Consider the following 12041-nt stretch of genomic DNA (forward strand, 5'->3'; position numbering starts at 1 on the left):
TGGGGAGTGCCTGGGAGCCTCAGCAGCCTCAAGACAGGAACTGTTCTGGTGGGCGGGGAAGTCTGAGCGCCAGGACCTCCGAGCTGCCAGGGCTCACGTGGTCCCCATGCTCTTTGCAGCTTATGGCAGAGAAGCTGCAGTTGCAGGAGCAGCTCCAGGCGGAAACGGAGCTGTGTGCCGAGGCGGAGGAGCTCCGGGCCCGCCTGACCGCCAAGAAGCAGGAGCTCGAAGAGATCTGCCATGACCTGGAGGCCAGGGTGGAGGAGGAGGAGGAGCGCTGCCAGCACCTGCAGGCCGAGAAGAAGAAGATGCAGCAGAACATCCAGGTCAGCCCCCTTCCTCCTCCCAAGAAGGGGTAGTGCTGCCTGCAGGACATGGGGTGGAGGGGATGGAGTGCAGTGCCCCGGGAGCCAGAGAGGAGGCTGCAGTCGCCGGGGCTGTGGGAGGCCGCTCTTTGGAGAGCTCCTCTCCGCAGGCAGGGAGTCCTCATGGGCGTCAGACACGGGGGATCCCAGGCAGTTTGATTTCATACCCTCAGTCCTCACTGTGGTCCGTCCGAGGAGCCAGGGCGATCGGCTCTGCCTTTGGCTCATGCTGGGGGGCAGCTGGCTCGGGGATGCACCTCAGAAGCAGCGAGCGCTCTGTTGGGCCGGGTTCCCTTTTCGGCTTGCCCTAGTTGTGAAGATGGAAGCCCACCAGTGGGGTGGGGTGGGTCCGTGTGGTCTGCTCCCCGCTCACAGTCTCCCCGGCCCCGTGGTAGGAACTGGAGGAACAGCTGGAGGAGGAGGAGAGCGCCCGCCAGAAGCTGCAGCTGGAGAAGGTGACCACCGAGGCCAAGCTGAAGAAGCTGGAGGAAGACCAGATCATCATGGAAGACCAGAACTGCAAGCTGGCCAAGGTGAGGCCCAGGGGGCCCAGCCACATGGTGGGCAGAGGTGGGGGTTGCATCTGGGCACAGGCTAGGCTCCGGGATCCCGGTGCACCTGCCTCCCTCCCTCTCCTGCGGCCACAGCGTCTGGCGATCACGGGCCCTCCTGCGTGTCTGTGGCCTCTGCATGCCAGCGTCCTACTCAATGGGGTGTTTCTCACCACTGAGTGGGGCCCAAGGGCAAGGTTTGGCATATCTTCTCGGTAAAGCTCTCTGTCAGGTTTCAAGATGCAAGACTTACAGCTGAGCCATCTGTGGGGTCTTGCACATCTGTCTCCGAGGGGCTTCAGGCACCGTGGTGGCTCAGTGTGGAGGCGCGGGTGCTCTCCAACAGCCTTCCCAGTGTAGTGGCTGTTTCTCTTAGAGCCAAGTCAGGTCCCCGTCGGAGTCTTATCCAGTGAGCAGATAAAAGCTCAGAGTCGAGTCAGTTGAAAGGGTCAGAAGGCTCCCCCCAAGCCCAAGTGTGGGGCCCGGGCGGATGTGGCAAGATGCCAGCTGTGGACTCTGTGACACGAAGCTCAGATACCTGGACTGGGGGTTGGTGTTCGGTTAGTTCTGGGCCTGGGAGGTCAGCCTGGTTGGGGACTTGTTAATATTAGGACTCCAGTGGTAGCCACGCAGCAGAAGGTGGGGGGAGCAGCTGGGGTGTTTTGGAGAAGCTTTCACATGAGAAAGGCGGAGGTCACAGCCCACGCATTGGACAGGGGCCGGGCACATAGCCGGTAGAGTCATTGTGTCTGAAGCCCCTTCCCAATTCTGGCTGCCACCTGTGTGTCTTTCTTACTTGAGCTTAATTAAAGGGTGACGCAGGTCCAGGAAGGCCTTAGGCACCCCCATTTGTAGACCTTGAGGAAGCCCACCCAGCTGATTCAGGGCTGCCAGTGACTTTTCTTCTTTATAAGATTTATTTATCTGAGAGAGACCATGAGGGGCCGAGGGAGAGCATCTCAGGCAGACTCCCTGCTGATCGTAGAGCCTGACTTGGGGCTTGATTTCAGGACCCCAAATCATGACCTGAGCCGAAACCAAGAGTCCATCACTTAACCGCCTGCGCTGCCCAGGTGCCAGCTGGTGACCTTTCAGGATTACCCTTTGATCTAGAAAATCCTAGTGAATCAAGCATTTGAATCCTCCCCTTGGTTCAGTCCTAAATTTCCAGGCAAGTTATACTTTGAAGAGTGCTAAAGTGTTCTGTGCTCAGCTAACTTTACTCTTTGACCCACCTCACCCCTCAGGAGAAGAAGCTTCTGGAAGACAGAATAGCCGAGTTTACCACCAATCTCATGGAAGAGGAGGAGAAATCGAAGAGCCTCGCCAAGCTGAAGAACAAGCATGAGGCGATGATCACCGACCTGGAGGGTAAGAGGCAGCGGGCAGGGACTGAGGTGCCCCTGCTGCGGGCCCCAGCTGGACCTTGCTGCCGGGAGCAGGAGCACTGGGCTGGTCTCGTGTTCACTGCGTGCAGGCAGGCTCGTAATTTGCAGCCCCTAACGACTGCCCTGAAGACCTTGGGGACAGCTCTGGTCCCTGTGGGCGTCTGGGCCTCCAGGCACTGGCTGGACTGGGGACGGATATTCCCCCACGTGAGGGGCTCTTAGAACACTTCGGCATTTCTCTTTTGTCGTGTGCCGTGAGTTGCACAATATTGACGTCCTGAGAGGTCCGAAGTCTGACCCCAGCTTTGCCGCTTCCCGGCTGTGTCACCTCGCAGCTCTCCCGTAATCTCCGTGGGCTTCAGTTTCTCTTCTCTTCAAGGGGGCACAGTGAACGGGCGTCCACAGGGACAACACTAAATCACACGTACAGCCACACCATGCGGGGCTGGGCTGGACAGATGGCACGAGAGGCCATTGCTTGATTCGGGGCAGGTGACCAGTTGTGCCTTCGTCTCCCTGTCTTGTGGGAGGACAACAAGGTAGAACACAGGTCTGTGTCTTTTGAGACGTGCAGGTAGCAAAGGGACAGGTGAGAGGGGACCACTGTGGAGGCTCCGAGCTCATGCCAAAAACCACCGCTCTGTCAGCAGAGACTCGGGGCAGCCCTGTGTGACCAGGGCACTTGGCGTGTAGGGCCCAGTCTGTCCAGACTGAGCACCAGGAGGGTTTTCCTATCCCTTCCTGCCCCCTTCACGTTTGTAAGGGCTGAGGCGAGTCAGGCCGGAAAGGGGAAGTAAGGTGCTGGAGGGACCTTGCTGCCCAGGGACTCTCTCCCTCATCCGGGTCTAGGAGGGCAGAGCCACTGGGCGGGCAGACACACAGGGGGGCTCAGGTTTGACACCGGTGAGTGTTAAGAGAGATGTGGGACAGTCTGAACACACACGTCTAGTGGGAGTGGGAATTGGTAGTGGCCTTGAACAGTCTGGTGCTGCCTGGTGGCTTTGAAGCTTCACGTGCCTACAACCAACTCAGCACTCTTGGCCACATACCCTGGGGCTTCCGGGCTAGCGCGCATGGCAGCAATGCTCCTGAGGGCACACGGTGAACGTGACCCGAACGCCCATCAGTAGTGGCACAGGGATCGCTGGGGTCCATTCACCAGACTGGTCCATGGAGCTCAGTTGCACTGACCCTTAACTTGCTCAGTTTCAAGGTTTTACTGTTGAGTGACAGAAGCAAGTGGAGGAATGAGTCGCTGACCCTTACTGAGCACAGACTCTGGGCTAGTTGCTGTCGTGAGTGCTTACGAATACCAATGCCCACGAGCCTCGCAACCTCCTGAGTCAGGTGGTGTCCTTATCCTTGTTCAGGTGATGCACAGAAAGGTTAAGGGGTTACCTGAGTGACGTCCTAATGGGAATCATAAGGCCATACATTGGATCCTGATCGCCCATAATGACTGTATAGAATTCATACAGGATGTTCCCTTACACAATTTAAGTTCTTGAATGAAGCCTGTGTTTTAGGGAGGCAGACCTGGTACAACTTAAAGGAAAACAAAGGAGCCGTGAGCACAACTTGCAGGGGAACGTAGGTCCCTGGCAGGGCAGGTCAGCAGAGTTTGGGGTGACACCGGACATGGCAACTCGGGGGGTGTTCTTTCTTTCATCCAAGCCTTGGGTACAAGTGTCTGCTTACTGTGACCTTTTAAGGCTCACATATGTTTTAGAACAAAAACTCAGTATTTTTTGTAAAAATAGAAAAAGGTGGAAAAAAAAATCTGTGGGCACTGAGGGCTCTGTTGGTGTCCCCTGGCTTGTTCCTCAGAACGCCTCCGAAGAGAGGAGAAGCAGCGTCAGGAACTGGAGAAGACTCGCCGGAAGCTAGAGGGGGATTCCACTGACCTCAGTGACCAGATTGCCGAGCTGCAGGCCCAGATCGCCGAGCTCAAGATGCAACTGGCCAAGAAAGAGGAGGAGCTGCAGGCCGCCCTGGCCAGGTGAGGGCCATAGCCCACAGCAGGGTCTGTCCACCCTGCTGGCACCTGCTGCCATGCAAGCTGTGCTGCTGCTGTCCTCTTGGAGCTGTTGTGTAACAAGATAGGTCGTGTCCCGTTAGGGCATGCGTGTGGCTGCTTCGTCACTGTCCCTTTTTAGTCCCCCAGAAGTCATCCCCAGTGCCCTAGGCCTTCCTTTCTCGCATTTTTAAACTTTCTGGTTATAGGTCTGCTTTAAAAACAAAAACAAAAACAAAAAACCCAAAACTTCGTTTTAGTGTCACAAGAAAACTGAGCAGAAGGTGCACAGAGTTCCCCAACAGCCCCGCACCTCCCCCATGCGGCCCTGCCCAGTGTCACTTTGCAGCCCCAGGGCGGGGGGGGCACATTAATTGCAATTAACGAACCTGCACTGGTGTAATTTTCACCCCCAGGGTATGTACTGCACCTTTGTAGTTTTCCTTAGTTGCTGTAATGGTGCAGTGCAGGCGGCGTTTCATTTCCTTTTTAATTTTCACTTAACATTTACTTATTTACTTATTTTTTTTTACATTTCAAGCACTGAATTTCAGTTTGGAAAATGAAGTGATTCTTCTTCTTTTTTTTTTTTTTTTTAAAGATTTTATTTATTTATTAGACAAAGATCACAAGTAGGCAGAGAGGCAGGCAGAGAGAGAGAAGGAAGCAGGCTCCCTGCAGAGCAGAGAGCCCGACGCGGGGCTCGATCCCAGGACCCTGGGATCATGACCTGAGCGGAAGGCGGAGGCTTTAACCCACTGAGCCACCCAGGCGCCCTGAAGTGATTCTTCTATGACGTTTTTCAGTTCTCAGAGTGGTTTTGCTTTTAAATCTTCTGGAAGCGTCAGATATGTTTCTGTGGAAAGGAGCACCTGAGGCCTATGGTGACGATTTCCAGAAGCAGCTTTGGCTGCTCCTCTCCAAAGCCTTTTCTTCACGCTCTGCTCCCTGAGGTGGAAAGAGCCTCCTGATGTTGGTCTCTTCGACAGAGTGGAGGAAGAAGCCACCCAGAAGAATATGGCCCTAAAGAAGATTCGTGAGCTGGAATCCCAGATTTCTGAGCTCCAGGAGGACCTGGAATCGGAGCGAGCTTCTAGAAATAAAGCTGAGAAGCAGAAGCGGGACCTCGGGGAGGAGCTGGAGGCTCTGAAAACGGAGTTGGAGGACACTCTGGACTCCACGGCTGCCCAGCAAGAGCTCAGGTGCGTTGTGCAGCCGAGGGGCCAAGTCACTAAGGATGGGAGTGGGGAGTGGGCAGGGAGGGTGAGGCCCCCTCAGCAGCTCTTCCCTGGGTCGAAGAAACTGCTGTGGAGTTTGGGTGAGCCCTGAATCCTCGCAGATTCAGAGAGCGTCTGCAAGCCTGGGCTGGAGGCTTCATGGCCTGGAAGGGAGCATGGCTGGGCAGCAAGGCTGGGGCGGCCGGCGCCTCTTGCCAGGCTCTTTGCAGCTGGGGAGAAGAGCCCAGGGCGGCAGCACGCCCAGGCCTGGCCTCCGTCCTGAGGGTGCTTCTTTACAGGTCCAAACGCGAACAGGAAGTGAACATTCTGAAGAAGACCCTCGAGGATGAGGCCAAGACCCATGAGGCCCAGATCCAGGAGATGAGGCAGAAGCACTCGCAGGCCGTGGAGGAGCTGGCCGAGCAGCTAGAGCAGACGAAGCGGGTGCGTGGGCTTCCCTGGGACGGGCTCCGTGACTGCGGGCGGCACTGGGCTGCTGGCGGGGCAGAGTCCTCCTGGAGGTGGGCTGCCGCCTGGGCCAGGCCTGCAGAGCAGAGCGGCTTCCAGTACCAGCTGCCTGGGTCGAAGTCCAGGCTCCAGCCCTAAGCGGCTGTGTGACTCAGGCCAGTCGCTGCCTCTGTGCCTCAGTCTGCCCATCTGTAGAGGAGGCGAAGGATAGGTCTGTCTCATGCAAATCCCTGACTGTTGGAGTTGATGACAGGTAAAAGCACGTGAACAAGTGAACGATAAAGACTCAGCAAGTTGTTCGAGAATGACTGTTAATGTTTTGTTCAGGACCCGCCAGACCAGAAAGCCCCCATGAATTGGAGTGGCCTGGTACCGAGTGCCAGAGGGCCCCAGGTTTTCTCTGGAGCACCCCCACGTGCTCAGCTGGAGTCTTGGTGGGAAGCCTTGGGATATTGATCCTGCTGGTCTCAGGCAGGGGCTGGGCCAGACGGTTCTCCAAGACCACGTTCTGCCTGCTGTGGCCCCTAGCATGTAGCCACTCTGGGTGGCAGCCCGAGAGGTCAAAGGTTTTGCACGTGACGGCCTGTACAATATTCTCAGAGGCGTGCCTTGTCCATCCAGGCCCCTTCTGGTGGAAGCCTTACCTTACCCTTCAGCTTTTCCTTTCCCAACATACCCCGTCATGTGTGCAGCCCCGACACGCATCTATGACTCTGTGACCAGCTCACTGGAGAGCAGAATGGGACTGTCGAGTGGATTCTATACACGCCACTCGTAGATATTCTGGAAGATCATCACGTCATCACTGAGAACACACATTTCACAGAGGCTTTACTGGAAGCCTGACTGAGCAGCTATTATTTCTCTTGGTGTTCTGATACTGCTAAAGTCTTCCTTCCATAAGATCCTTATGCTTGAGCTGGGCAGGGACCATTGCTAAGCTGAGGACGCGGGCTGTGTGTCCCGTCCGGCCAAGTGAGGAGTGCTGGTCAGGCCTGAGCGTCCGGCCGGAGGCTCTCGGCTGCATGTGTCCCCCAGGCTGGCCCGCTGGTGTTGCTGCCGAGAGAGCAGACTCCTCTCTCCCGGCTCTTCCAGGGCCTCGCTGCCCCTTCCCACCTCGTGGCTTGCATCCCCACAGGTGAAAGCCAACCTGGAGAAGGCGAAGCAGACGCTGGAGAACGAGCGAGGGGAGCTGGCCAACGAGGTGAAGGTGCTGCTGCAGGGCAAAGGGGACTCTGAGCACAAGCGCAAGAAGGCCGAGGCGCAGCTGCAGGAGCTGCAGGTGAAGCTCACCGAGGGCGAGCGCGTGCGCACGGAGCTGGCCGACAAGGTCACCAAGCTGCAGGTGAGGCCTCCGCTGCGTCCCGGGCCCCGGGCAGGGGTGCCTGCTGCCGCGACTCGGTCTTGGCCCGGATCTCCAGAGCTCCTCCCCTGCTCCCTTTCAGGGAGGCCTTTGGGTTGGCCTGACGGCTGAGGTGGGGCCAAAGCACTCATGGGCCTTCTCCCTCCCGTCTCCGTGCAGGTTGAGCTGGACAACGTGACGGGGCTTCTCACCCAGTCTGACAGCAAGTCCAGCAAGCTCACCAAGGACTTCTCCGCCCTGGAGTCCCAGTTACAGGACACACAGGTAAAGACGGCAGCAGGGCCCAACTCCTCCGATGACCCGTCCTCCCCCGTATCTATAGGGTCTCCGGGTCCTTCTGCCCTTCCTCTTTCCTGCTCCCCCCGGCCAGGTCTGTAGCAGCTGTCCTCCAAATCAGAGGGACCGGCTCCTCCCTCCCGTGGAGGGTGTGGGGCCTGCAAGGCTCTGGCTCTGAGCCCCGGTGTCCCGCGTGTCTCGGTGTAGGAGCTGCTCCAGGAGGAGAACCGGCAGAAGCTGAGCCTGAGCACCAAGCTGAAGCAGATGGAGGATGAGAAGAACTCCTTCAGGGAGCAGCTGGAAGAGGAGGAGGAGGCCAAGCGGAACCTGGAGAAGCAGATCGCTACCCTCCATGCCCAGGTTCGGTACCGCTCCCCTGCCCCGCTGCCCCCTTGAGACTCGGGAGCTGCTGCGGGGAGTCTGTAGGCTGGGGAGAGTCTGCCCGGGCGCCGTATCTCAGGAAGCTCTGCTCTCGCCAGCCAGAGCTGCTAGCCAGGGTCTCAGGTGGAATTCAGGGGTCTGTACATGTGATGGAGGAGACGTTCTGTCTGTGTTTTCCACTAGTCAGGCTGACATCAGCGTGGTGTTTGATCACACATGTAGGCTGTGAGGCAGGCAGCAGCACTACATGAGGTGTGAAGGAAACCACAGATCGCTGTGTCTGAGCCGTGGCGAGCTTTGGGGCATCACGGTGGGCCCGTCGCTTCGGGAGCTCGTGCCGGACACACTGACAAGGGAGCACATGGACACTGTGTCACAGTGTAAAGAAGTACCCAGCAACTGCATTTTTCTGTATTTTTGTACTTGCTGATCTTAGCATCTCACGCTCATTAAAACACCATTATAAGGAGGTCACAGTCTTTTTCTAGACCGTCAGAGGGTCTGTAACCGGAAATAGATTAAGAGTCGCATTCTACATCTCATGTAGGGCTCAGCGGCCAGCCAGGAGATCTGTACTGCCTCCTGGGGAGAGGGGTGTAGTCTGTGCTCCAGTCTGGGTGGGAGTAGCTGGTGGCTGGTGTGGCAGCTCTGGCTCCGAGTGCGAAGGGGGCTGCAGGACTGATGCCCGTAGATCTCCTGCCTGCAGCAGACAGACTCGGTCCCTGGCAAGAGACCGATGTCGGAGGATGATATAGGACGATGGAAAGCAAGAGGCTTGGTGTACATCTTGACCGAGAGGCCGCCCCGGGGCTGCAGGCACTAGGCAGATGCCCTCGGCAGAAACCTCGTTTCTCTCACTTCAGCTGAAGAGGGGCATGTCCGTGACTGGGCCTCTGCTCATGGCGTGCGAGCTGGCTGCCCCTGCCCTGGACCTGGCCCGTCTGCCTAACTCTGTGCCCCTGCCCAGGTGACAGACATGAAGAAAAAGATGGAGGATGGCGTGGGGTGCCTGGAGACCGCGGAGGAAGCCAAGAGGAAGCTCCAGAAGGACCTGGAGGGGCTGGGCCAGCGCTACGAGGAAAAGGTGGCCGCCTATGACAAGCTGGAGAAGACCAAGACGCGGCTGCAGCAGGAGCTGGACGACCTGCTCGTGGACCTGGACCACCAACGCCAGACGGCCTCCAACCTGGAGAAGAAGCAGAAGAAGTTCGACCAGGTGGGTGCGGCCAGGCTGCCCCCCCGGGCCTGTCCCGTCAGGCACATCCATGGGGCGTCGAGGCTGGGGTCACCTCACACCTCGCTGGGGAGGGCAGGGCTCCCCCTTGCAGCAGGGTGTTCTTCCCCTTTCCCACGTCTGACATCTTTCAGATGGTCTTACATAGGACTTTTACATAGGACTCTTACATAGGACTTTTTTTTCTTTACTCTCAACATGGGGTTTGAACTCAAAGCCCCAACGTCAAGTATGCACATGTCCTAATGACATCCCTGTGATATAGGATTTTTATTGTTACATCCTACCTCTGCCTCATTCCAAAAGCTCTGGGGCCGCTTACGGAGAGACCCAGACAGTGGGGTAGGACAGTTCAGGCAAACTGGTCAAGTGTAGCCCCATACATGTTGCTGGGGGTGGAGGTGCACCGGATCCCGCCACGCTCCTCTCCTCGCTGCTGTCCGCAGTTGCACCCCTGCAAGGTGCTGGCGAAGTCTAGAACATTGATCCTCTGGCTGTTTAAGAAATGGGGCTGGGGAATAAAGAGGTATTGGCAGAAGGTTTGGGGAGATGGGGTGATGAGGTCTGGCCGCGGGTGGGCCTGCACGGAGAGTGGACACCCAAGAGCTTGAACGTAAATGGGCATCCTTGACGAGCGCCACAGGTGGGCCTCTAAACAGCCAGATGGACATGGTTTTTAAGGAAAACAGCAACTGGTTGTTCAGGAGAACAGGGTTTTTTCTAGTTCTCAGGGAAGGGTTGCTAATTGTTAAATGATGAAAACTGGCCTCACAGGGTGCTGGCAGAGGTGATCTCTGTCCTAGTCTGGTTACAAGGACATGCTACATGGCATGTGCCACACTTGGAGCCCGCCAAGTACCCTGGGCGACAGCCTGGTCCCTTCCCCTTAGACCCGCACCTAGGACCCTTAGTCCCCAAGGAGTATGGGTGTGGAGGCTTTGCTCACCTGAGGGCTGGAGGCTCATAGTGACCACCTCTCCCCCAGCTACTGGCAGAGGAAAAGACCATCTCAGCCAAGTATGCGGAGGAGCGTGACCGGGCAGAGGCAGAGGCCCGGGAGAAGGAGACCAAGGCGCTGTCCCTGGCCCGGGCTCTGGAGGAGGCCATGGAGCAGAAGGCGGAGCTGGAGCGGCTCAATAAGCAGTTCCGCACGGAGATGGAGGACCTCATGAGCTCCAAGGATGACGTCGGCAAGAGCGTGAGTACCGGGTCGGCGGCTGGCTCTGGGGAGGGCTGAGTGGGGACAGCCCCATGGACTAGGGGCTGAGCGGACACCAAGGCTGGGGACGTCGGGGACCTCATTCCTCAGCTCCTGACTCGGTTTCCCTCGGCGGGGGTCAGGTCCACGAGCTGGAGAAGTCCAAGCGGGCCCTGGAGCAGCAGGTGGAGGAGATGAAGACGCAGCTGGAGGAGCTGGAGGACGAGCTGCAGGCCACAGAGGACGCCAAGCTGCGGCTGGAGGTCAACCTGCAGGCCATGAAGGCCCAGTTCGAGCGGGACCTGCAGGGCCGCGATGAGCAGAGTGAGGAGAAGAAGAAGCAGCTGGTCAGACAGGTGTGGACGGCCCCCCACGCTCACCCCCGTTTCTGGCAGGCTTCTTTCTCCTTTCTCCCCCTGGGTTGTGTCGGGCTCCTCCTCCACTCCTTCAGGTTCCAGTCGCCTGTCTCCAGGGTCAGGGACCCTTTCTTTGATGGCCCGTAGTCTTCATGGGACCCTGGAGGCCCCCTACAGCCTGGCCTGGGCTCAGAGCGGGGCAGGGTCTGGGTGTGGATGCTGCTGTCTGAGCCATCGGCCTGTCCCCCAGGTGCGGGAGATGGAGGCAGAACTGGAGGATGAGAAGAAGCAGCGCTCGATGGCGGTGGCTGCTCGGAAGAAGCTGGAGATGGACCTGAAAGACCTGGAGGCCCACATCGACTCTGCCAACAAGAACCGAGATGAAGCCATCAAGCAGCTGCGCAAACTGCAGGTGAGGCCACAGGCCGTGCAGGGCCCGGCTACCTGGGCTCAGGCAGGGACTGGGCACTAGTCGGTGGCTGACAAGTGCCGAGGAACACCACCCTCTCCTCTCCATGGCCGACTAGGATGCGCTCAGTCCTGGAACAGAAAGAAACTTGCAGTAAGATCGTTGACTTTGTGTGTGTTAAGCAAGGAAATGCACATAAACCTAGAAACACAGTGATGTAGGGATGTAGTACTTGGTGGTAGATTCCAGAGTAAAGCAGACATGGCCCGGGGTCATGGCCCAGGTCCCGACCCCATCTGCAGCCCACAGCACAGAATGCACACTTGGGAAATTCTCACTTCACCAATAAGTAAAGATCATAGGTCTTGTTTATTTATATGTTTTTTATTATTAAAATTTAATATTATTAAAATTTAATAATTTCAACATTATTAGCATATAGTGTTACGTTAGTTTCACGTATATGACACAGTTATTCATCACTATGTCCATACAGTACTCTGTTGATCATCAGGATACATGAAAGATAACAAATTTCATTCGATTCTCTTTATTTATTAAAAGAGTTTGTATATTTATTAGAGAGCTCGAGTGGGAGGAGGAGCAGAGGCAGAGGGACAACCAGATTCCCCACTGAGCAGGGAGCCTGTTGCTGGACTTGATCCCTGGGATCATGGTCTGAACTGAAGGCAGATGCTTAACTGACTGAGCTACCCAGGTGCCCCAAAGATAACAAATTTTAAAAAACAGCTCTGCGAAGCCACGTGGCACACCGAAACCCAGCCACAGAAAGAAAAAGTTTAGGGTCTGTCGGTGAGGTC

The 12041-nt window shown here is 56.9% G+C and overlaps 1 protein-coding gene across 4 annotated transcripts in view; it reads left to right on the plus strand.

The window, feature by feature from the left end:
- MYH9 (myosin heavy chain 9) overlaps window positions 1-12041 on the plus strand; it is a gene marked incomplete at its 3' end in the record, with an annotated part of 96564 nt that overhangs the window by 78737 nt on the left and 5786 nt on the right. For all 4 annotated transcript variants that reach the window (XM_082740261.1, XM_082740260.1, XM_082740263.1 and 1 more), the window contains exons 22-34: window positions 120-326; window positions 761-898; window positions 2164-2287; window positions 4132-4303; window positions 5308-5520; window positions 5835-5979; window positions 7142-7348; window positions 7526-7630; window positions 7850-8002; window positions 8991-9239; window positions 10243-10455; window positions 10599-10811; window positions 11062-11223. In XM_082740261.1, coding sequence (XP_082596387.1) covers window positions 120-326; window positions 761-898; window positions 2164-2287; window positions 4132-4303; window positions 5308-5520; window positions 5835-5979; window positions 7142-7348; window positions 7526-7630; window positions 7850-8002; window positions 8991-9239; window positions 10243-10455; window positions 10599-10811; window positions 11062-11223 — 2301 coding nt within the window. The remainder of the gene's footprint in view (window positions 1-119; window positions 327-760; window positions 899-2163; window positions 2288-4131; window positions 4304-5307; window positions 5521-5834; window positions 5980-7141; window positions 7349-7525; window positions 7631-7849; window positions 8003-8990; window positions 9240-10242; window positions 10456-10598; window positions 10812-11061; window positions 11224-12041) is intronic.

This window comes from Mustela nivalis (genome assembly GCF_964662115.1).
Source record: "Mustela nivalis genome assembly, chromosome: 7".
In the NCBI taxonomy this organism is placed as follows: domain Eukaryota; kingdom Metazoa; phylum Chordata; class Mammalia; order Carnivora; family Mustelidae; genus Mustela; species Mustela nivalis.